The sequence below is a fragment of the Girardinichthys multiradiatus genome, chromosome 3, assembly GCF_021462225.1.
Source record: "Girardinichthys multiradiatus isolate DD_20200921_A chromosome 3, DD_fGirMul_XY1, whole genome shotgun sequence".
NCBI classification, from domain to species: domain Eukaryota; kingdom Metazoa; phylum Chordata; class Actinopteri; order Cyprinodontiformes; family Goodeidae; genus Girardinichthys; species Girardinichthys multiradiatus.
The window spans coordinates 18,694,270-18,720,899 of NC_061796.1; the positions used below are offsets into that span (position 1 = coordinate 18,694,270).

At 40.4% G+C, this 26,630-nt stretch overlaps 1 protein-coding gene across 1 annotated transcript in view; it reads right to left on the bottom strand.

The window, feature by feature from the left end:
* The window catches only part of LOC124865699 (furin-like protease kpc-1), a 312,042-nt gene that overhangs the window by 18,182 nt on the left and 267,230 nt on the right, over positions 1-26,630 (bottom strand). Inside the window, exons 16-17 of the mRNA XM_047361035.1 lie at positions 24,968-25,153; positions 452-575 (exon numbers count right to left, since the gene is read on the bottom strand). Coding sequence (XP_047216991.1) covers positions 452-575; positions 24,968-25,153 — 310 coding nt within the window. The remainder of the gene's footprint in view (positions 1-451; positions 576-24,967; positions 25,154-26,630) is intronic.

The window sequence follows — 26,630 nt, forward strand, 5'->3', positions numbered from 1 at the left end:
CCTATCCCTAAGTTTTAGATTTACAGGACATGAAAAAACTTCTTCACTTTATCAATAAATGTAGAAATCAAACTGCAATGGTAATCAATTCAAAACATGCATTTTGAACGGGACTCTATAGCACTAAACATGTCTAAAAGACTGACTCCATAAAATAGTTTAAAAGACGAATTAAAGACTTAAAGAAAAAAATTAAACAAACATACAAATTACCCCAAAATGCAAAATCTGGCAACATGCTTTGCCTTCTGCATCAACACAGGTTATGCAAAAATAAAATTAAAATAAAAAAAACAGAAAGAAATTTCAGAAATCAACTCATGAAATAATAATTTGTCAAATTTTTCAGGTGTGCTCAGTGTCTGTCACACTTCTACAGCATCTGTGTCTGCATGCTCACCTCAAGTTGTACAAGTTCAAAGTACTAAAAGAGGCTGACACTTTCACATACCGAGCATGGTCTTGTGAGGGTCATGGGTGCCATACAGGATGAGTGTAGTGCTAAGCAAAGCTCTTGCAACCTCCTCCTCACTCGGCCTCTCGCAGCTCCACACATGGCCTTTATGGTCAGTCACCTGTAAATAAACACAGCAGCAAATATGTCATTTTACCATCAAAGGAGATTGATGAGAAAAATCTTCCAGCATCAGAAATACATATTAGAAAAGGAGGAGGAACCAGCTGGGATTTTACACTGTAAAAAAAAAAAAACATTAGGCTCATTAGCATTAGGTATAATCAACAACTTTTCATCAGTTAGTTAAAGGTTCCAGCTTACAATTTCAGATCACTGTTTGTTTTAAAATAATTAGATGATTTAATTTACACTTAAATACAACTTTTAAATACATTTTAACTTTTGAACCTAACATCATAGGAAAAACCTGTAATTGTTTAAAAATCGCCTCATAACCCTTTCCAGATCAGCTAAGAGAAACAATTGCCAGTTTTTGTAAGGTCTTCATTCTTCCTCGGCATCTTGTTAATACAAACTGGTATACTCCAGACCAACAAACTATTAACACTTCTGCTTTTATAAAAGTGATGATTAAATAATCAAGTGCCTTTGATTAGCAGCAGCTTCCTGCTACATTTCCTTTTTAACCCTACAGAAGCAGTAAGATGTACTTACCCCCTCCCCAAATAAAACCACAAGCTCTGGAAAAATGCAGACTTTTACACAAGAGAGATATGCCATGGCTGTATGTATACGTCACTCGTTAAATAATGTTACTGGACTGAGTGTTAGAGGGCAGAGCTGCTGCTGGTGGTGGGGAAAGACATGAACCTGGTAGAAGGTTTGGTGTCTTAGCTTCCTAATACTGTATTTTAGAGCCTGGTAAACTAAGATCTTCAGAAAAAGCCCACTCACAACATTAAGGTTTTTGTTTAATTATTTAAGCAATATTAACAATGTTCATAACCCTTGAACATCTTCAGATTTTGTAACATTATAGTTAAAAACCCTCGATGTGTTTTATTAAGATTTTATGTGAGGAACTAAAATGAAGTAGTGCCTAACATTCAAATTTTTTACAAGATTTTCTGTTTTTACAAATAAATGTAAGTGTGGTGTTAAAAGACTCCCTGAGATAATATTTAGTAGAACCACCTTTTGGTGCAAATACAGCTGCTGATAATCTTTTGAGTTATGTCTCTAGCAGCTTTGCACTCCTTGGGCCTGATATTTACACGGTTTGCGTGTAGAAAACCACACGCAAACCTGTTTTCGTCCGCAGAGCTGATCTACAATCGAGGTGCTAACCGGATTGCATGTGTAAAATCATCGGAACAGTGGGCGCAAACCTTTAAGCCTGTTTGCCTTCATAAATATGCAAAACATATGATAATAATATAAAATGATAATAACCCAAACATACAAATTTATGGAAGGGGGTTATGCAAATATAATCCTTTAACACCCTCAATGTGATTTATCAAACCTGAAATGGGTTGCGGGTGCTGTTTTTGTGTCTAGGGTTAGCACGACTGAAATGCAGGTGCTAACTGGGGACTCAAAAATGTCTGCTGTCACTTTGGCCAGAAGGAGGCATAGATTGCAGAGCAATTGGAGCTGGATCAATTTCAGTACATCTTTGAATGTGAAAATATTCCAGGGGAGGGTTTATATAGTCAAAAATGATTTTGTGTCACCAAAAAACAATTTAACAATCAAACAAGTTGTATATCGTTCAAATATTGACAAAACAAAGAAAGTGAATTCAGTAAAATTATTTGAAAATAATTCATTTTTATGTACATAAATGTTTAATTTAAATTCTTTGCAGGATAGTGATGTGACATTATGTTTTAAAAGTAGCAAAGCTTTAACATACAGATTGCCATCTCTTTCAACAAACTATATCTATGTTGCTAATATTATGTTCAGGCTGAAATATCGTGGCTGTTTATGATAGATTCTGAACTTTTTATTCATAGACATATTTGTCTTTTTTGTTGTTAATATGGATTGGCCAATTTCTAAGCTGCAACCGTTGCTAGTTATGTCGAGCAACAGTTAACAAGTTGTGTGCTACTGTAGTGTTGACTGGATCAGCTGCCCCATGTGCGCACCGATGGGTACAGAGGCTACGTGCCACTCAGAACACAGCTCTGCCCTCCTGTGCAATAGCCATTGATCTAATATTTTCATTAAAGGCGAAGCGGGATGTTGTCTTTGCCTCACTGGGTCCGTCCGGACCAGTGTTACCAGGTGAGAAATGTAGGATTATCGTACTAGAGACATAAAATTATCGTATTTTGAGAGAAATTATCGTACACTTGTCATAACCAAAATAACAAGTCTGTTGATGTGTTGAATGGCGTCTAACAGACACTCGCAGCTTTGTGGCGTCAGTACGGAATGGATTTATCAACAGCTGCAGTCCCACAGTATGGAAGCAAATCGTTACCATATTTCAAATGAAAAAGCATTTTCAGAAATGCTTTTTCATTTTAAGAATGTGGCTGCATTGTTTGACTCATAAATGAAATTAGTAATCAATCATCCTATTTGCATTTGCATTTTCTTCTTCAAGACTGCTCATTCCTTCACTAAATTAAAATGAAATAGAAAAAGACATTTGAGATTTATTTTTCAAAATGTACCCCAGCAAATAGATACCAAAATTCAATTTGAAATGTAAAATTTGAAAATGAAAACGCATTTCCAGAAATGCTTTTTCATTTTAAGAATGTGGCTGCATTATTTGACCCATAAATAAAATTAGTAATCAATCATCCTATTTGCATTTGCATTTTCTTCTTCACGACTGCACATTTTATGCCATAATCAAAAAGAAAACAAAGCAGACATTGCTTTTTCGTTTTTGTGGTCTGCCCGCAAAATACTGCCCAGAACTCGAAAACGAAAAAGCATTCCGAGCTGCGGGCGCAGCAGAGTGACGTCAGCAGCCGCTCTTCCTCAGCTCCCTGCTGACCGAGCTACCCATCATGTTCGGTGGGAGGCGCTGTGCACGTCTGCAGTGCATTACATTGCAAACGTGCTGAGAAATTGATTGAATTGCAGCAGGCCCGAGCTCAATTTGTGGCAGTGGCAGGCAGAACTGGTAGTTCCAGTGGCAGGCTGTGGCGGAACTGCCACAGCCTGCCACCGAAGCTGCCACTGAAGCTGCCACCGGAACTACCACAGCTTGCCGCAGGGTGGCACGGGATTCCGTGAGGATGCCAGAAGGTGCCAGACCGGCCGTAAAAGCTTGCCAATGCGGTTGCCACTGTTTTTGTGGAAGCTGATGCTGATTATCGGCAAATGGGTTGTCATCGTTGTTATAGCCTGTTACCTTTAAATAATGATTTCATTATTATTATTTAAGAAACAGCTTTAGACCCATAACATAAGGTGATTGTATTTACTTGACATGGAAAATAAATAGCACTATGTGTATGTGTGACGTGTTGAAAGGATGACGAAGATTTATTGCACAAACAGCCGGTTTATTAGAGAGCACGAGCGGCTATTCTGAATCGTCACTCACAGAAAAATATAAATAAATGCTTAAAAACACACTGGATGTCCCGGGCCATAAGGCTGCCACAGTCTGCCACCGGAACTACCAGTTCTGCCTGCCACTGCCACAAATTGAGCTCGGCCCTGCTGCAATTCAATCAATTTCTTGGCACGTTTGCAATGTAATGCAATGCAGACGTGCACATCGCCCCCTACTGAACAAGATCGGTAGCTCGGTCAGCAGGGAGCTGAGGAAGAGCGGCTGCTGACGTCACTCTTCTGTGCCCGCAGCTCGGAATGCTTTTTCGTTTTCGAGTTCTGGGCAGTATTTTGCGGGCAGACCACGAAAACGAAAAAGCAATGTCTACTTTGTTTTCTTTTTGATTATGGCATAAAATGTGCAGTCGTGAAGAAGAAAATGCAAATGCAAATAGGATGATTGATTACTAATTTTATTTATGGGTCTCCCGATACATGGCCCATCCATCCTGCCCTCAATATGGTGGAGTCGTCCTGTAACCTTTGGAGAAAAGCATCCCCAAAGAATGATGTTTCCACCTCCATGCTCCATGGTAGGGATGATGTTCTTGCGGTTGTACTCATCATTCTTCTTCCTCCAAACACAGCGAGTGGAGTTTAGACCAAAAAGCTCTATTTTGTCTCATCAGACGACATGAACTTCTTCCATTCCTCCTCTGGATCATCCAGATGGTTACTGCCAAACTTCAGAAGGGCCTGGACATGTGCTGGCTGGAGCAGGGGGACCTTGCGTGCGCAGCAGGTACCAGCTCTCTCTCTCTCTCTCTATATATATATATATATGTTTGTGTTTGTGTGTGTGTGTGTGAATAGAAACAGCTGTCTGGCATGCATGTGTGTATTCGTGTGCACTCTTTGTTTACCTCTGGTGTTTTGTGTGTGAGAGCTATGGGGCCAGGCTTGGCGCTCCCCAGCTGAGAGCTGCATTGATTTGTTGTTGGTGAACAGCTGGTTGCTACAGGTGGATCAATAAGGCCTGGATACCTCCCAGCCTCCCAGTATGCCCTTCTACGAGGTTGACATAGCTCTGTGAGAAGTCACAACCCTGCTGTCACTGGGAAACACCATCAATCCAATATTTTGAATTGAGCACACTTGTTTCTAATTGGGGGAATGTTAATTTTGTATGCCGAATCATGTCCCTGACTTGTATTATAGCACCCAATGGAAAATGCCACATTTTATAAGATGATGCTGCTGTGTTTATATGCACTGTCTTCATGGTAACACACCTCGAGCAAAATTATCCTTGTAAACATTTTAAACTACATTTCTCCACAATACAATAATTTCAGGGCTACTGGCAAAGGCAAACCAAGGCAAGGATGGAGAAACAAACTACACATTAGAGACAAAGGAAATATAGGGATTAGCAGGAGCTGAAATAAAGAAGGGTGAAAGGAAGGCTTTCAAAGCTAGAGAGAAACTACAGAGAGAAAGAAAAGAGGTGGTGGTGGGGTGGCGGATTAGTGATGGGTGAGAGATGGCAGGATATTGAAATAGGTGAAAAGAAAGTGAGAGCATGTGATAGGAGTTTAGAAAGAGAGCCTGAGACTGAGTTAAGCAAACACCAGATAGAAAAAGATGAGAAAAGACAGACAGGGAGAGTGGGAGTCTGATAGGCACATACATGAAAAGAACAAAAACAGAATGGAAAAGACAGATTTAGCAAGAAAGAAGAAGACAAAGAGAAGACTGGTGACAGACACAGACCATGAGAAAAGAAAGAAAAAGCACTTCATGGTGGTTCTGATTCAAAAAGAGACTGGATACTTTCCAGGTGCTCCAAGTTCTTTCATGAGGCCGTGAGGAAAATGCTCTGCACCACCTTCACTGTTTTACAGCTCCTCTGGGCAACATATTGTTCTGATGCCTCTGCATCACTTTTAAAATCAGAGGAAAGTTCACCTACAGCTACACCTACATTAGGTGTTGCTGCTCTGAGATTTAAAATAATTTCTACAAATACTGAAGACTTTTAATTAAACATTCAAGCTGTAGTGTGGAATACAGTCAGTCATTTTCTACTGCTTATTTCATAGTGGGTCATGGGGGAGCTGGTGCCTATCTCCAGCAGTCTATGGGCAAGAGGCAGGGTACACCCTGGACAGGTCGCCAGTCCATCGCAGGGCAACACACAAACAACCATACACACACTCATTCACACACCTAAGGGCAATTTAGAGAGACCAATTAACCTAACAGGCATGTCTTTGGACTGTGGGAGGAAGCCAGAGTACCCGGTGAGAACCCACACATGCACGGGGAGAACATGCAAACTCCATGCAGAAAGACCCCTGGCTGGGAATCGAACCCAGGACCTTCTTGCTGCAAGGCAACAGTGCTACCAACTGCGCCACCGTGTGGAATACAATGCATTGTTATAGTATTTTGTAAGATTGGAAAAATCAAGTCAACTACATTCAATTCAATTCAATTCAAAATTACTTTATTAATCCCAAAGGGAAATTAAATGTTGTTATAGCTCATATTATGAAGGTTTCCTCAAAGAGTCGTTGTAGATGCTGATGGCTGTGGGCAGGAAGGATCTCCTGTAGCGCTCCGTCTTACAGCAGATCTGAAGAAGCCTCTGACTGAAGACACTCTGTTGTTGTACAACAGTCTCATGAAGAGGATGCTCAGAGTTCTCCATAATGTTCTTCATTTTATGAAGAATCCGTCTTTCCACAATGATCTCCAGAGGTTCCAGAGGAGTCCCCAGAACAGAGCCAGCCTTTTTTATCAGCTTGTTGAGCTTTTTTAAGTCCCTGGCTCTGATGCTGCTTCCCCAGCAGATGATGGTAGAAGGGATCACACTTTCCACAACAGACTTATAGAAGATATGCAGCATCTTGCTGCAAACACCAAAGGACCTAAGCTTCCTCAAGAAGTACAGTCTGCTCTGTCCCTTCTTGTAGATGGCTTCACAGTTGCATCTCCACTCTAGTCTGTTGTCCAGGTGAACACCGAGGTATTTATACTCCTCCACCACCTCCACTTTTTCTCCCATGATAGAAATAGTTTTTGACTTATTCCTGTTTCTCTTAAAATCTACAATCATCTCCTTTGTTTTAGTCACGTTCAAAATGAGATGATTGTTTCCACACCATGCCACAAAGCGGTCCACCACCTTCCTGTACTCAGCTTCTTGTCCATCTCTGATCCACCCCACGACTGCAAAATCATCCGAGTATTTCTGTAGATGACAGGAGTCTGTCTTGTACTGGAAGTCTGAGGTGTACAGGGTGAAAAGGAATGGTGAGAGTACAGTCCCCTGTGGTGCTCCCGTGCTGCTGACTACCTGGTTAGACTCACAACCCTTCAGTCTCACAAACTGTGGTCTGTTTGTCAGGTAGTCTTTGATCCAGGAGATTGTTGAGGCCTCCACTTGAGTCTTCTGGAGTTTCTGACAAGGCAAATCAGGTTGAATTGTGTTAAATGCACCGGAGAAATCAAAGAACATGATCCTCACAGTGCTGCTGGCTTTGTCTAGATGACAGTGGGTTTGTTGAAGCAGGTGTATGATGGCATCTTCAACTCCAACTCCACAGCAATAAGCAAACTGAAGGGGGTCCTGATGGTTTACTGTTTGCTTACTCAGGTGGGCCAACAGGAGTCTCTCTAGGACCTTCATGATGTGAGATGTCAGGGCAACTGGTCTATAGTCATTGAGGACTGATGGGTGAGTTTTCTTTGGTACCGGAACAAGACAGGAGGTCTTCCACAACACTGGAACCTTCTTCTGGGCCAGGCTAAGGTTGAAGAGGTGCTGCAGAATCCCACAGAGCTGCTCTGCACAGGCCTTCAGGACTCTAGGGCTGACATGATCTGGACCTGCAGCCTTATTCCGATTCAGTCTCTCCAGTTGTCTCTTCACCTGACTTCTTGAGACACACAGGTGGAAGGGGAAAGCAAAGGAAGCATCAGTATCCTCTGATATGGTTGAAGGCAAACATGTAGAAGCAGAAGGGTCTAGGGCTGAGGTGGAAGATAAAAAATGTGAGGTGTTACTGGACAGCTGTTGGTCCTGTGGGTCAATGGAGGGTGGGATGTCTGTTTGGCTGTGAGCAGGAGAGGAGGATGAGAAGCTTGTTTCTGAACTGAACCTATTAAAGAACATGTTTAGTTCATTGGCTCTGTCCAGACCTCCATCGGTCTGATCATCCTTCTGCTTGAAGCCTGTGATCTTCTTCATCCCTGTCCACACATCTCTGATATTGGTTTGCTGGAGCTTGCTCTCCAGCTTCTTCTTGTACACCTCCTTGCTGTCTTTTATCTTGACTTTAAGTTGCTTCTGTAAACTCCTCAATAATTCTCTGTCTCCCTTTCTGAAGGCTCTTTTTTTCTTGTTAAGCAGGTCCTTCAGGTCACTGGTGATCCAAGGTTTGTTATTGGGGAAGCATCTCATGGTTCTGGTGGGGATGATGTTATCCACACAGAAGTTTATATAGTCGGTTACACACTCAGTCATGGCATTGATGTCCTCTCCATGTGGCTGGCACAGTGCGTCCCAGTCTGTAGCCTCAAAGCAACCTTGCAGAGCTTCTTCAGCTTCCTGTGACCATTTTCTCACAGTCCTCTTTATTACAAGTTGCCTCTGAACAAGGGGCTTATATTTCAAGCAGAGAAAAACATGCAGGCTGTTGAATCTTTGTGGTGTTATTCATGCTCTGGTGAAGAAATTAAAAACAATGAATGTGGATAATTCAAACATTGCCCTCATGTTAAGTTGCAATTTTTATGTGAATAGGCTGACAAGAATGTCGGCTATACCATCTTTGCTGATCATAAATTCTTAGTTTTCTGCCAAAATGGGTAATCCATCAGATGCCTAAAAGCTTCCGTGTCATGATTTTTACAGCCGACTTAACCCACATGCAGAGACTCTCAGAGAACTTTGTAAAAGGAATAAGTTTTTATTGAAAGATTGATCAGGAACAACAGGAGCGACGAGTCTAATCTTCTTTACTGTGAAAACACAAAGAGAAAAGATAAATAGCTGAACCTCAGAAACATGAACCAACATAAACGTATCTTACTGGAGATTCCAGAATAACCCGCCAGGGAGAGAATAAATGTCAGGAAAGGAGTTCAGCTTGCCATGCACAGACTAGATCAGGAAGTAGCCTTAGCCACTACGGAGGACTGGAACAGATCAGGTAGGATTCACACCTGGAACAGGTAACAATGCAAGTTAGAGTTCGCAACAACAGATCCTTCAAAAGATATCCATCGTAAAAATCATGCAAAGATTTCAGAGCTGGCCAGAAATTACCACGGAGGCAAAAACACTCAGGCGCCGAGGTGTTGGCAACCTTCCTCTATATGCTTCCCAGCTGATGAGTAGATGCACAACACCTGTCGTCTCAGGTACACTCCTACTGGTGGCACCTAGTGTCGAAAAGGTGTAAGCAGCAGGCAGCAGAACTCCAAATCCTGACACCACCCTGACAATCACAATCTTTTTAAACTGAACCTTTTATAACATAACAAATGATTTCCAGAAAGCAATAACTATCTTCAATCCAATTTTAAACAATAGACCTAAAGCCTATAGATTTATGCTAGATGCTATTAAAATACCTACATGGTAGAGTAGCACACTTGTCTGGCCCTAACAGTTAATAGGAAAATAAAAGTCCAATCTTCTTGTGATCAGCGAACGCGCCACACATATGCACTACTAGGTTGCACTGACAAACACTCCTCAGAGTGGAAGTTGTAACTGTGTGATGAAGGGTCAGTCAGCTATTTTCAGCATGACTGACATGCTTAAAGTGAAGTCAGAGGAATCACTAAAGGTGTTTGGAAAGTATATGTAATACAGGAAAACACATATTTTTGGTCATTCCAACAGCGTTAGACATCGCCAGATAACAGGAAGCTAAATATATTAGCAAAGTTGTTCTGTTTTATCCTTTAAAGTCCAACTCTCTGTACCATCCCAATGTTGCTAATCAAAATATCCAATAACTTCTGCACTCAGGACATGCGAATCAAATCAGCTTGACTTGATTTCAGGCTGATTTAGAATGAGAGAAAATTTTTGAGGAGGATGATAAAACGTTTTGGATTGTCACATGTAGTGTGTAGTCTAAACCACCTAATCTGAGACTGAGACAAGACCAGCAGTAACACAGGACTAAGACTAAGAGTTAAAGGGAGGAGAGACCAAGTCCAGGACCTTGACCAAACCAATGAGAGAGCATTTTAAGAGCATTCCTGTAATCATCCTAACATAGTTGTTGCTACAAACAGTTAAAAGGAAAATCTTCTTGTGGCAGCTCATTAGCAAGCTAACTGCACATTACTGCTGTAATCACGGTGATGCGGTCCCATTGTCCTTCCTTCAGAGTTTGCTTCTGTACACCTCAGAGAGAAAAGTTAAGCCACGCTTGTACCTTAATTACCCCCCTTCATGAATGATTACCGGATACACAGCAATTCATTCCTACTTAACTTAGTGCATATGATCGCATGACACTCTTGGATCCAGTTTGAAGAGTTATGTCTGTGTGCCTGCAAAGAGACGTTAGCATGCTGTGTCCCTGCGTCCAGTTCCGCTAGGGACCTGCGCGGAAGAGGTCAGTTTGTTGCAAAAGCGGGGTTTTTATTCAAACTGTGACGTCACGGGAAGTACGTTCATGCGTTTATTTTGAAAGTTCCAGAAAGGTTCTTATCATGTTGTCCCCATGGCTGGGGTCCCAACACACAGAACTCTGAAGAGTTACATCCAGCTAAATGTTAACATACTTAGCATTACTTGGAGGCAGAGTCACTGGAGACAACTGGTGGAAGTGAAGGCCTTAATTCACTCAGCGTTCTGTCTTTTTGGGTGTTGTACAGACAGAAAAACATCTATATATTGGCACTGGAAAATGTTTCTCCCTCTTGTTTTTAATTCCTTTCATCTTATCATTCCCAGCACATAGTCACAAATAAAAAAGTACTTTATTGGTTGTAATTGAACTTAGCCAGGAATTTCACATCAAGTTGCAGTAAAAAAAGAATGTTGCATGTGGCCTTGACTCAAAGTCCAGCACATCCAATACAGAGATAAGACCAAGACTTTAAAAATGCAGTCATAAGACCGCTTTTAAGAACATAACCAATACTGGTCTTGAGTGCCTAAACATTAGTCATTGGACAAGCTTGTTATCTTAGACTGAAAAACATTTTTTGATTGAGATTTCTAAAAAAAAAAAACAAGTTAGCAAAAAGAAAACACAGTTTTAGTAGGTTAATCACAACCCCTTCAAATCACACTGTGTAAGCAAAATAAGTCATCCCGCAACATAATTTTCCATATTTGGTAAAGATGAACCTATTCACCATCCGTTTTAAAAGATTAAAAAAGCATTTCTTTTTTTTGTATATATATCTTTGTTCAAACCCAAAAAGTGTAAATATATGTTCTTTTTAATTTGTTTGTGTTTACTTATATTTCTATTGTGGTGAAAACCTTTATATGAAATGTCTGACTAAATCAAAGATTAAGGTCTAATTGGTGTTAAATATTGAAGAAACAACAAGATCCCATTAAACCTCCCTCAGTTTCAAGCTATTTGAGAGATAGTTTTTTTTTGCCATTTCTTGTTTATGAGTACAAATATTTTCCAATCTGTATATGAAAATTGAGAGAATACTGTGTGCTCCGTCTTCCCTCATGCAATACACAGAAGCTTCAAAATAAAATTTCCCCAAAAAAAGAACCTGTGAGTGTTGGCTGGGTTGTGAGACTGAGGCAGTGTCAGATGGGAGGGGAGGAGGACTCGTGCTGCGTGTACATATGTAAAGCAGCAGGGAAGTAGCACTGTGTCAGACTGAGGCTCTGGCCCAACCTGGGCTCCTCGCTGTTTCCTCCAACACATCAATCATCCAAAACAGGGCCATCATAGCCACGTTGCATACTGGGAGCCACACGAGCACAGGAGTACACACTCTGTAGCACGTCTAAACACAAACGACGGAACATACACACACACACACGGTTGTATGACTATTGCCATTGCAACAGACACACATACAGAGACCGAACTACTCAAAATGAACCCTCTGCAACAAGCACAGGGACAAACAAACTCATAACGAGTTCTTACAGTAAATCACACACAAACACATAAAGTGCAAAGTATTCACATACGCAGACACACCGGGTCACACTCTTTGCCTCGCAGCCTCAAAGCACACAGATACACAGAAATAGAAATCCTATGCCCACAGGGTGCCCTCGCCCCCGACCATCTGTGACGGGTGCCAGCACACAGTGGGTGATATTTACATGGAGCCCCCCTCCGCAACCCCCCCACCCCCCCACCCCCCACACACAGACTCAAAATAATAGAAATACCCACAAAGGGCCACTGAGATCGCTTGATCTCCCAAAACTCATTAAACATGTAGATTTATGCAAATCTATGCACCTCTCGAAATCCACCTTGGGCCACAGAGAATGGAAGACTGTTTGTGTGTGTTTGTGGTTGAAAGTAAGAGTTTGTGTGAATCTGCAAGTGATTCTGTTTCCACTTTAGGCTTTGACAGTGCATCTGCAAAACTTCATCCTGTTTTGGAGTTTTCTCTCTTGTGGAAAACAGAGAGGTTTACCAGGTCGCCAGCAGTATTATAATTTAACACCGCCTTACAAAGCAACATTAGTGAATTTTAAAATGAAGGGTGATGTCTCTTTTATGAGAAATTACTGGACAGTCTGCCCTTACACAGCTAGCTTTTACTAAAAAGGTAAAGTAAAAAGTTGATGCATAAAGCTTTGACTTTGCGACGGCAGCCACCAAAAGGTTATATGTTGCAAAATGGAAGATCTGGTAATAAGATACATCTGACTGTAAGCAAAGACAAAGTATTTCCTTTTTCACATTGTAACAGTTCCTCAACTAACTCACAGTTGTGCACTGTTCGAGGTGCAGAATTTGTCAAATTAAAAACAAAGAGGTCACTGGAATGAGTACTGATATCTTAGCACATTTAAACAAGTAGTGAAGTCAGCAGGTTATTTGTTTAAGGTTTGTAACCACATTTGCTTTGGTAAATGTCAGCATTTAAAGCGAGGAGCCAGCTCAAATTAGCTCAGCATTCAAAACTCACTCACAAAACTGATCAATTAAAACTTTATAGTTTCTCCTCAACCAATAATTTCTAGCTGTTTGATTCAATTTGGGTATAAAATACTGCAGGATATGTTCTTAGATTGGATTTACAAACTTAGCATTTTTTGCAAAGCTGTGTTTTGCCATAAAGCGGTGACTGTCAGCCTGTACCCTGGGCAGCAAACTGGGTATAGTAATCTTTGTATCTTGTCCTTTGAAATTTAGTGACTTGTAAATAATGGATATTTCTTAAACCTTTGTTAGTTTAATTGTACTTTATTGGGATTTTATGAGACATACCAACACAAAAAATGCATATCTTAGAAGGTGGAGAAAAATTAGATGTGGTCTTCACATTCAGAGACAAAACATCTTAAAAGTGTGGCTTGTATCTGAGTTAATAAAAAAAAGGGATTATTTAAAATTTTTGTGTCTGGCATGGGCGGGATTGTTGCTGCCATGCAGATGGAAAAACATGGACCAACACCAACAAAGGACAGTGTATACTTTATGAAGAAAAGACTAACTGTAGGAATTCAGAAAGGGTCAACTCTTTAATTGTTTTACTGTACACATCATAAATTGTTGCATTCAACTTGTTACAGAAGTCGGAGCTCAGATCTGTAAATGATCTCAGAGTTCAGCTGTGTGTGTTCTAGTCAAAAATTTAAAAAAAATAATCGGATTTGCTAATTCCTATGCTGCTAACTACTACTCGCAATACACATCTCTACCTTTATGCATATGCTGCTAAAGTTTTTCAACATATAAAAAAAAAAAAAAAAAATCATGGCAACTTGGCTTAGCGGATAATCAAATTGTTTATGCTAAAGCATCAGATGTGTGGAAAGGCAGAACTGGAATGTTATTTACTATGGCAGCATATTTTACCTTGCCACTGAATTGCAAAGCAGATACACAACAGTGTCAAGAAGATACTACTTACAAATATTTTTAGAAGTAGTAACCAGCCCCATATAAATTTGAGCCAGTCCTTTCTTTAATTTACAGTACGTACGTAGTACAAATTATATTAAAGTGTAGATGTTTCAGACAGTCTATAACAAAGTAAAGATATACTGGGATTATTTGTTGCAAAACTGGCTTCAGTCAACAAATAGACTAAATAGAATAAAGTTTTATAAGGTTTTTCTATTTAGTCTACTCAAAGTGCTGATTAATTGTTTACAACTTTCACTATGTTTTATATGTCTAGCAGTGATTTTTGACCCAAAACTCTGGCAGCTGCATGAATTCAGGCTTCAGTCAGACTTCCAACTTCAGACAAGTATGGATCCAATGCACAATAAGGCCATTACTCACCCCAGCTCCAAATCTCCCTATAAGATTGTCGACAATCATTTTTGTATTGTGCATTTAGCACAACTTGTTTTGCAGTTTAATAGTGAGCCACAATTAATTACATTGTTTATATGACAAAATTTAGGATTTAACATTAAACAAATAGAATTTGGAATTAAGTTATAAATTACCACCTGAAAATATCTTTAAAGACATGAAGGTTTCTATATTATGCATATAACTGGTAGATGTATTACCTTCTCATGTGCAAATTCAAGTTATCTTGGGGCTTTCTAAGAGAATACAAAGTTCACACTTCCTATGATTGTTGGCTACTGGCTTTTGTTAGGGTGTAATAAAATGCAATGTTAGTTTTGTTTAAATTTTTTTTAAAAGAATGAAGCTGATCAGTGGGAGTGCTAACAATTAGTTCATTTGTGTCAGGTAAAAGGAGGATGAAACAAAAGAACAAATGACTGATTTAGGTTTTGTTGCATTTAAATACAATATACCAATCCTTCTAGAAAAAAAGGTTTGTAAATAATATTAACATTTATATATTAAAAAAAAACAACATTCTGGCCTACCTCACCCTTCCCATGGACCATAAATGTATCCACATTAATATGTGCAGTATACAGTCAATTCTTATAATTAAATTAGCCTCCTCACTTTCTCAGCTGCCTGTTCTCAAAAGTTTGATATAGACTCCTTCACTCCACTTGCTGTAGCATTTAATGACGCTACAGTAGGGAGAACAAGCATTTGATAAACTGCCGATTTTGCAGGTTTTCCCACTTGCGAAGCATGTAGCATTCACATTTGAAGAGTACCTATGATCATTTTTATCATAGGTACTCTTCAACTGTGAGAGACGGAGTCTAAAACAAACATCCAGAAAATCACATTGTCAATCTCCCTTGGTCTGGGGCTCCATGCAATATCTCACCTCATGGGGCATCAATGAGCATGAGGAAGGTGAGGGATCAGCCCATAACTACATGGCAGGACCTACGTCAATGACCTGAAGGGAGCTGAGACCATAACCTGGGCCACCAACAACAGATTAGTTGGTGGCCTAGATTATAGGAAGCAAAAAAGGCATTAGTCCAGATTCCTTTCTTGTCAAACTCCTGTTTTACCTGCGGAAGGTCCTTTGCTCCATTGTGTATCCAAATTCAATTCAATTTATTTCAGTTTTATTTATATAGTGCCAATTTACAACACAACACAAATGAAGGCGTTCACACTGACATTTGAGTAAAAAGGTATAAGCGACGGTAACAAAACCTCTTGACCTGCCTTTACTTATTCAGAAATTCAGAAAACTTTATTAATCTCATTGGGAAATTATGCTGTTGTAATTATAACCTTATGCAGTGGATGATCCCATGACACTCAATAAACTTTTAAAGCTGCCTCAAATAAAAAAAAGAATAAAGTACCTTGGAGGTATTAGGTCCCAAAATGTACTTAAGTCACAATTACTATTAATATCTGAGGTGAAGATATCCTTTCTGTCACTGTGAGAATACAGTGGGTGTCCTATTAAAATTAGAGTATTGTTGAAAGTTAAGGACACACACACAGCTGCACCCAAAATTATTTAACTCCTTATAGGAATAAGGGTTTATTTTTGAAATATATAAACTAGCAGCTATGTGCCAAAGGCATATCAAACGTGAACAATTTGCAATAGCTCAACAGTAAATTTAATGCATAAAAGAATATTATTAGTGGTTTTATAAAATTTAACAAACAAAATCAGCTTTTAATGGCTACATTCTCAGTGATATTCAACCCCTTCATGACAAGGGGGGCTTTTCTGAAAGAAAGTCTTGGAGGGATTTAAGATATGCTTTAAGATATGCTTAGGATTATTATCCTGTTTGAAGGTCCAATGATGTTCAAGCTTCACCTTCCTCAGAAACAACAAGATATTTTCTCCCAGGATTTCCTCATATTTGATTGAGTCCATCTTTTTCTTCCCAGCCTGCAGGTTTCTAATGCCAGAGGAAGAGAAGCAACCCCAGAGCTTCACTGAGCCACTGCCATGCTTCACTAAATAAATGGTTATCTTTTCAGCATATGCTTTATTGTTTCTCCTCCAGACATAAAGCTGATCCATAGGCCCCAAAAGTTCCAGTTTTTGATTGATCGCTTCACAGAACAGGATCCCAAAACCTCTGTGGATTATTTATATGACTGTGGGCACATTGGGGCTGACTTTTCTTGTGTTTCTTGCTCAGAAGTAGTGAATGTCCAGGAGTTCAGGTATGGAGCCCTTCAGTGTTAAACATGTGCCTTGCTGTGGAAAGTTAAAGCCTCAGTGGCTGCTGCCACCAAGTCCTCCTGCAGGTCTTTGCAGTCAGTTGAAGGTTTTTGACCACCTACCTCCTCAAGAATCTGGTGGCTGTCGTTAATAGTTTCCCCTTTCTGACACACCCAGGAGGTGTAGACACTGTTCTTTTAACTATTAGTTTTATTTAACTGTTTTAACTGCTCTTTTGTAATTCAATTGTTAAAAACATCTAAATAATTTGGAATTTATGTTTAATCTAATTGGCAGGTAGAACTGAATCATCTTAGGCGCACCTGTACATTCGGTGGGACAAGATTTCTGTAAATCACTCTAGATACATATAGCTTCTGTAAATAAAGGGTCAAATAAAGGCTGCCATGATTTATTTAGAATATAAATTTTTTTTATTGAGTTTATTCATTTAGATTTGAACATCAAGAAATACCATCTTAAGGCACTGTTCAAAACAGACAGATCGAACAATCCAATTCAATCCAAGGACAGACAAATTCAGACAGATAATGTAGTCAGGTTCAGTTTAATATTCCAACTGGGAATAAAAGGTTTCTATCTAAGGAATCCATCTGACTGCGTGAAGTCAATAACTTTGGAACAATACATGTACTGATCATGCATGTGGCGACGGTGGAGAGGATAAATAACTTCTCATATTCACCATAGAAAAACTACTTTTCTCTTCACATTTTTGCCATGATATTTATACTCTTTGGTTATGCGAAGTTGATTTTAGTGAATAACAAAAAAAAGTGCTTTGCTTGTCTTTTTCTATAATTGTAATATTATGAAAAGTATGTTTTTCTTTTTGTTTGTCTGATTGTTTCTTTTGTTGATGTTTGTGAAAATATTGGAAATATTCTATTATAGGAAATAATAGAATATAGTTGGACAGGTGTAACTAATGAAGTGGCCGGTGAGTGGATCTGCTGCAGTTCAAACCAAGCATCAGAATGGTGAAGAAAGGTGATTTAAGTGACTTTGAACGTGAGATGGTTGTTGGTGCCAGACGGGCTGGTCTGAATATTTCAGAAACTGCTGATCTACTGGGTTTTTAAGCACTACCATCTCTAGAGAATGGTCCAAAAAAGAGAAAATATCCAGTGAGCGGCAGTTCTATGGGCGCAAATGCCTTGTTGATGCCAGAGGTCAGAGGAGAATGGCCAGACTGGTTCGAGCTGATCGAAAGGCAACAGTAACTCAAATAACCACGTGTTACAACTAAGGCATGCAGAAGAGCATCTCTGAACGCACAACACATCAAATTTGGCGTCAGCAACATGAAAGCATGGATCCATCCTGCCTTGTATCAACGGTTCAGGCTGGTGGTGGTGGTGTAATGGTGTGGGGAAAATTTGCTTGGTACACTTTGGGCCCCTTAGTACCAATTGAGCATCGTGCCAACGCCACAGCCTACCTGAGTATGGTTGCTGACCATGTCCATTCCTTTATGATCACAGTGTACCCATCTTCTAATGGTTACTTTCAGCAGGATAACACACCATGTCATAAATCACAAATCATCTCAGACTGGTTTCTTGAACATGACAATGAGTTCACTGTACTCAAATGGCCTCCATAGTCACCAGATCTCAATCCAATAGAGCACCTTTGGGATGTGGTGGAACGGGAGATTCACATCATGGATGTGCAGCCGACAAATCTGCAGCATCTGTGTGATGCTATCATGTCAATATGGATCAAACTCTCTGAGAAATGTTTCCAGTACTTTGTTGAATCTATGCCACGAAGTATTAAGGCAGTTCTGATGGCAAAAGGGTTCCGACCCAGTTCTAGCAAGGTGTACCTAATAAAGTGGCCGGTGAGTGTGTATATATATATATATATATATATATATATATATATATATATATATATATATATATATATATATACAGTCATATTCAATAAATTAGAATATGCGCACTGTTGAGGCTCGTCGGATTAAAAACACCTTTAGAAAATAAGACTTTAAGCAAGTATTAAACATACTTTTCAATAAACCCACATTTCTGCATCAAAAATATGTTTTTTATTGGTCTGATGTAATATTCTAATCCTAAATGTAGTGTTTTCATTAGCTGTAAGAGGAAAATCATCATAATTAATAGAAATAAAGGCTTGAAAACATCAGTCTGTGTGTAATTATTCAATATAATGTGTTTCACTTAATGGATAAAATTACTGAAAAGAGAAACTTTTCAGTAATATTCTAATTTATCGAATATGACTATATAACCATAAATTATAATGATTACAACAGATTTCAAATCAATTACTCCAAGTGATATCTGAAAAATAAAATGATTACCATGAAAACAGCATCTTGTCACATGAATCTTTCTCAGGTAAATAAAAAGCCTCCGAGCTATGATTTTGTACATTTATCTTGTTACAAAAGACTAAATATTGATCATTTTTGCTACTAAGTATGCTGTATAATAACATCATCTGGTCCTTATCCATCACTTCCAGGTGGAAGACCCTGGCTAATAATGTTTTCCCACAAGGCTGTATGCATCAGTTGAAAAGCATAATTAATACATTATCTGCAGGTTATTCTTTTATCAGTTGCTCACTGTGCGTGTTTGGTTTGTGCAATCTGCTGGGCAGACAAGCGGGGAGTGACTCCCTAAGAAGCTGACTGTAAATATATGAACAGTCACTCCATGCCAGTAAGTGTGCCAGTTTGCATGTTTGTGTGTGTCTGCGTGTGAGTCCACATCGCCTCAGGCTAAATATTGCCATTATATTCCAACTGCACCACTAGTCGTCTAAATCTCCAAGTCCCCTGGGATCTAGAGATGCTGTGGCTCGAAGACAGATGCCACCCTCCTTCTGACACACACATACACAGATGCACACACACACACAATGGAACACACTCCCTGTGGGCACGTTAGCATAATGCCTGGTGGGAAGAAAGAGAAACTCATAGATGTGTGTTTATAATTTTGGTGTGTTTTTCTGTATTTGTGTGTTTAGGAGTGGCTTTCTGTGAAAGTGGAGCACAGTAATGACACCCCTCCATCTTCTCTGAAAACCTATTGTGTTATGCAGCACAGGGAAAGAAATATGCTGCCAGTCATAGTTACTAATTAGAACAGCCGCTACATTACACATGCACACACAGAAAGGGTCGGTTCATCCAAATTACACACAGACAGCTTTCTCTCCTCTACATTTGGAGGTATCTCAAAACACAAGTTAGTTTTTGGTATACTTGGTATAAATAAGAAATTGCTGTCAGATTTTACTTTGAATTTGATATTCTGTTAAGACAAACACTAATTAAAAAGCCACAGACACCTATCGTTTTTTTTATTTTAGTTTTAGAAAGATTGGTCGAGCAATATGCATGTTTATGGGCTATGTGAGGAAACCACAGTAAACGTTACAAAAACAGAGGAGATATTTATGATGTGAAAAAAGCCCTTGAGGAGTGGAAGACATTGCACACTATGTGTGGCAAAAATAATCAATGCACATCCCCTCAACACACCATCTCCCTGATGGTGGTGGTAGCATCATGTTTTGGGGTTGCTCCTTTGCCAACAGGGACAGGGAAACTGTTAAACTGTTAAAAGGAAGATAGACGGAGCTTAATGCAGGGTAACCCTGGAAGAAAAACCTGTGAAAGGCTGCAAAAGAGGTGATCACGCTAACAACCACCTTAACATGCCACCAATAAACTGCATCAATTTATATTGTTTTCTTAGGAATAAACATTTTATAGCATAACCTGGGAGGAAAACTCTATCCTGTGGAAGACTACCTTCAGCATTGACTCTGATCAGCTGTGAAAGCAGAGCTGAGGCGCGGCAGATGGCGGCAGAAGCGGCACAGGGGAGATCAGACAACATAAGAGATACAGAGAGGATTTTCAGCCTCGCGGTCCTGTCTCCTTCACAGAGCTGGAAGGTCATGAGCCTCGAGCCATAATATTCGCTTTATTTCCACTTCTGTCTCGTTTTTTATTCCAATACAACTACTGCCACTATTTGTCAAATCATTAGACTTTTTCGAGATATACCCTTTACTGTCGTTGAGCCCCCCTGTAACACACTCCTTCCACACCAATCCTGTGCTGCCCTTGAGTTTTAAAACTTTAATCTAGCTGATAGTCCAGTTAAAATCTGATTCCTGGCCACACATTTTATGGTTTACCATTTACTCTCTACTTTCACTATTATTCTACCTGTCTTTGCCCTCTCTTTATGTATCCCAGTAGATTTGTATTAATGTATCAATGAAAACTAGTGTATCTTTAATATTGTTAGGTGTACCGTTTAGGGAAAAGTGTTTAATTTCTCGCTGCCTCAAGATGCTGATCAGTCACGGGTTTGGTTGTGTATATACGATAGTTATCATGTTTAAAGTCCTGTTGCACATCAGATACAACTGTTAATTCGTTTCACAAGCATCGCAGCTACTCGTCTTGGCCCTCTCGTAATGAGCAGTAGCTGTTATGCATTTCGCTGCACAGTGCTTCCTTCTCTTCCCTGCGACACACCAGGCTCTGGTAATTGGTCACAGAGGGGACAGTAAATCTACAGAAGGACGTAGACGAGACATAGTGACAGAGAGGAAGAGATAGAGGGAAAGAGTGTGCAGCGTGATTGCAGGAAGAGGTAGATGATGGGGGACAGAAGGTGGATGTCTTTAATCCTCACAGCTTTTTATTTAGCAACCTCCAACTGTTTACAAGGGCTAATGCTTATTTGCACACACACAAACTTGCATTACATACCTAGACAGTGACCCCATCAACACCACCTCAGATACCACCCACATATATACAGTAAACGACCTCAGTGCTGTGAGAGTGGATTGTAATCAGACAGCATTGTGTCTGTCAAACTCGGCCAAGGTTACTTAACCTTCCTGTCCTAATTTCCCTTCCATTTTAGCTCCTTCCTCCATATCAAACATCAGCACATCTATGAGAGCCAAAAAAAAGGAAGAGAAGAGCGAGGGAAGGAAAATGAAGATTGCCATGCTTGGCTGAAGCTCGGAGATGAAAGTAGAGGATGATTCACTTTGCTATTGCAAAATGAACTGAAGCAAGCTGAGCTGAGCAGTGCTGGGCTATTTTTAAACTTCTGTAAGCTGCAACAACTGAGAGAGGACAATGTGAAGCATTGGAAATCATTTCTATATCATGAGACACAATATACCTAGAAGAGAGTTCTCACCAGACACAGAGGGAAATTTTGCCTTGTCATTCAGACTTTTTATACCTTTTGGCATTATGACAATCCTTGGTTTATTTTATTGGGATTTAAATGATTAACCACCACAAAGAGCTGCATACTTATGAAGGGGCAGTAAATAATACATGTAATCTCTCTACCAGCTTTGCACATCTACAGACTGTCCATTCTTCTCAGTCAGACTGGATGGAGAACCTCTATGAACAGCAACTTTTAAGTATCTCCAAAGATTCTCAATTGGATTTAGTGCTCTGATCTAATTAATTTCATTGTACCGCTGGCTATATTTTTAGGGACTAGGGACTCTATACCCTGGCTCTCGTCCAATGACCACTGGACAAGAGGCACCAGACCTTCCAATAATCGACAAGGATAAGTGGGTATAGACAATGGACAGATGCATTTACGTTTTGGGTTGTTCTGTTGGAAGGTGAACCTCCATCGCAGTCTAAAGTATTTTGAACTTTTTTTTCCAACATTTAGCTCTATCCATTCTCCCCTCAACTCTAACTGGCATCCTTCTCCTTGCTAAAGAAAAACATTCCCCCAAGCATCATCCTGCCACCGCCATTCCTCAAATTTGGGATTTGATGTTTAGGGTTATGTACAGTGTTGGTTAGTTAGTGTAAATCATAAATATCAGTTCTGGTTGAGCAAAGCACCACCTTCTACATGCTTCTCCCACAAGAGCTTTCATTAGATAACGTCTGAAAATCATATTGGATTCTTTTTAATGGTATGAGGGTAAAGGAGGGTGAATACCAACATAAAGCACCCTTTTCAAATTTGTATCATTAAAAAAGTTTGAAAACAATCATTTTTTAAAATTCTCTTACCATATGTGCTATTTTATGTTGGTCCATTACATGAGGGTCCAACATGCTGCCCGGGGGCCATTTGTGGCCCTCTAAATAATTTTTGTGTTGTGTCCTCTTTTTGGATGTGTGATAATTTGAATTGGCTGAGTGGTGACGGTGAAGCTAACCTGGTTGGTGTTTCCCCTGGGCCGTTGTTGCAGTGGCGGTGATATGGTGTGTTTGTGTGGTTGCGGTGGCATGGTGGGGGGACTTCTTGCTGGGTGAGTTTGTATGATCTTGGTGTGGAGTCAGGGTGTCCATTGTGAGTATGCTGCTCGTTGGTGTCTGCTCTTTTGCGCTTGTGGGCGTAGTCTGAGGTGGCGTTGCGTGAGATCTTTGCCTTGCCGTCATGTTGCATGGAGGGCAGAATGCGGTGGGGGTGCTTGGAGTGGGCCTGTGTGTGGAGCTTGTGCTGTGTGAATGGGTCTTCATCTGCTTTTCGGGGATGGAGCTCATCTGTGGGGGTGTGCCCCTGTGATTCGGGTTTGGATATTATGGTGTTTGGGTACGGGGGCATGTGTTCAACATCTGTGTGCTGATTGGGGGCGGCCCTGTGGGGAAACTCATGTTGGGGTTCATGAGGGGCTCATGGGATTGAGATTGGAATTCAATGGGGGGTTCGTCTTGGGATGGCTCGGGTTGGCGGGCTCATTTGGACCAGGTAGACCCCTCTTTTATTCGTAGTCCCCTCTCCGGATGGGGACGGGGGTTGTTGGGGGCTGGGGTCGGAGTGGGTGGTCAGGGTCTGGCCTGGGGTCGTTTGGATTCAGGTGGTGCCGACATTAGTCTGGGCTGGTGCTGGAGCGGTCTGCCTGTTTCCACCCCAGAAGGAAGGGGACCACCTCCTGGGTCCGGGGACTGGTTGTCCCTCTGGGGTATCGGTACCTGGACCTGGGAGTATAGAGTATGTATGGGAAGTGTGAGTGAATGTGCGACGTCCATTGTTATGTGTTGTTATGTGTTACATTGGGTGTGTTGGTGTGAGTGTTTTTATGAGGGCGGGAATGTGTGATTCTGTGTGCACCTGTTTTTGTGTCAGGTTGGATCTTGGGCTGCTCCCTCTCCTGGATCAGCTTAGGCGTCCCAACAAATGTGGGGCCTATTTCCTCCACGCCACACTCGGTCTCGGGTCTCTGGATCCACGGCTGGTTATGCTCTGGGGTAGACCACTGCCGGCGGGGCCTGTGGGCTTGTTGCTGCAGCTCCCTGGGGCATCTGCACTGTGGCTGCTGGGTGGTTCCCCTGGGACTCTCCTCTGCCCTTCTCTGGGAGGGTTGCAGTAGTCCCGGCGGTGGTCCTCCTGGGGATTCCATGCTCTGGGGAGCCTTTGGATTTCTGTGGCTCAGATCTCCTCCGTGTCTGTCTCAGGTCCAGGGGGGCAGGTCTGTGGCACCTCACACTCTCTATCGCATATTTTTATAGAGAAGGCTTATATACACAAGCACGCTCACATGTACACCTACAGGTGTTTGGATTTAGGTGTTATTAGATACACAGATGTTCTATATTGAGCGGCAGTTCCCACCAAATATATTTTGCATTCATTAGTACCATGACCTTTTCGGTAACGTTGCCGTTGTTGTATATGTTTTTGCAGGTCCAGAAGCAGTCTTCTAGTATCTTGTATTCTACTTCATCTTTCTTTCTTTCTCTCTATTCTTTTCTCCTTTTCTCACTTTTTCCTTTTTGCCCAACCTCTCTTTCTTTTGTTGTTTCTTTTGTTTTTCCTTTTAGTTTCCATCTCCCTGTCCATTGCAATTTAAATGATTTCATAGTTTTGATGCCTTCAGTGTGAAGCTACAATATTCATAGTCATGAGAATAAAGAAAACTCTTTGAATGGGAAGGTGTGTCCAAACTTTTGGTTTGTACTGTACATTGAAGTTTGTTGTTGTAATGTTGCAAAAGGTAAATGGGGATGAATACTTTTTAAAGGGACTGTAAGTGATGTAGAGGTCAAAGAACTTTCAATGAAAGGTTTTGTTATTGAGCAGCTCTGGTGATAAATGAACATGGCAATAGTTGGGCCGGGAGCTAAACTTGGCAATATAGTGATATTTAATGTTTGTTTACATCTGACATCATCAGAATAACATGCACATTAAAAAAACTGATTAGAAATGATGTGGCAAACATATAAATCAGTAGTAGCAGCAGTTGTTCTCTGACCTTAAGGGTCCACAGGCCTCGTGGCTGCTCTCCCCAGCAGTGCACCGTCATCAGGGTCCAATTCTTCAGGCCAGCAGCTGAGCCGTCATTGGCCCGAGTGTCCAGCAGCAGAGACACTGTGCCACCTGGAGACTCCAGACTTATGGACAGGTCTCCACGACATGGTGCGGTAATACTCACTCTTACCTAGCAAGAGACAGGCGACACAAAAAAAGGAAGTGGAGCAATTTGAGCAGAGAGTTTGCTGAGGGAGGAAGAGTCAAGAACATGTTGGGTTATGATCCTCTAAAAATGCATACATTTGAAGTAAACCCCTTCAACAGTTTATTAGGTGTTAAAGATACAGACTATATATAATTTAGAAATAATACATGTAGCTTCAAGAGCTCAGACATTTAGCTGAGCAGAAGTTCTTTAAGACCTACCTTGGACGATTTCGCCAGCAAAGGGCAAATACTACAGTTTTGACTTCACAGTACTTTATTAGAAATGATGCTAATTCCTATATATGTTTCGCATGAGTAATCAATTGAAATAGATTTACTTGCCTTGTCACTAGTTTAATGCTTTGACAGTACCCCACTATCATTACTGCAGAGCCTTTATGTTACTTTTGCGTTCCAAGTTGATTTCCCTTGCTTTCAACCTCAGCCAGTTCATCACATGGCTCCTGAGAGAAGTCAGTAGCACTGCTGCCATCAGTAAATATGGAAAATATGTCAGTCTTTAACGTGAGCTATGCTGCCATATTGCAGTGATATACATCAGCACTACATGTGTAATCTATGTGTATAAATCTCTATAGTCAGCCTTGATTATACTGTGTATTAGTGCTACAGGACTGAAGGGACCTGTCTAAAGCATTGTCTTAAGTTTTCATTACTTACTTTAACTTTAAAGTTATGTTTTGCCATAGTGGTAAATGTTAACGATTCTGTTAAACAGTACAAAGCAGTTATCTGCAGCGAATAATTATCTTGTATCTTCATTTAGGATAAAGCCACATTAGTGAGTTGTGGAGGCTGATGCTATTTGCTAGGTCCCCCTTGAGGGGGGCCAAGAACAAAGTAGACTTGTATTGTCTTAAAATAACTCCAAACCTAAAAATGACAGAATGCTATTTTATAAACTTTCAAATTATGATAACTTCTGCATTGGATGGTATCATTTATACAGTAAATTAGGGCATGGTGCAATGCTCTAACAAGTGATCCTAAGGGAACATATTTGGAGTTAAACTGTGCTAAAAAAGCAATCCAGTTTAAAAAGCAAAAACACTATATTGGTTTAAGTGGAAGCTGTTCTATTCATTTTTAAACTAACTTAACATAGAGTTTGCAGATGGACTGGAATGGCCAGATTTGCTTACCAACTATATGTCCTGGCGAGACCCGTTAAACAAACACATCATCTGCCTCAACTGCCAAGAACAATTGCCAAGCAGACAGACTGATGAAGGGTCCACTTAAACCAGATAACTCACATGACTTGAGTAACCCAAAGTAGGTTTTTAATAAAAACAAGAAAAACAATGTGCATTAAGACTGAACCGTAAAATTGTGCACCTGATTCCTTGTTGCCGAGTCACATAATTAAATCATCTCCTCTTGTTTGATCAACTTTGTAGAGTGTTTAGTGTATATTACAGTAAGTTTTAGTTGAT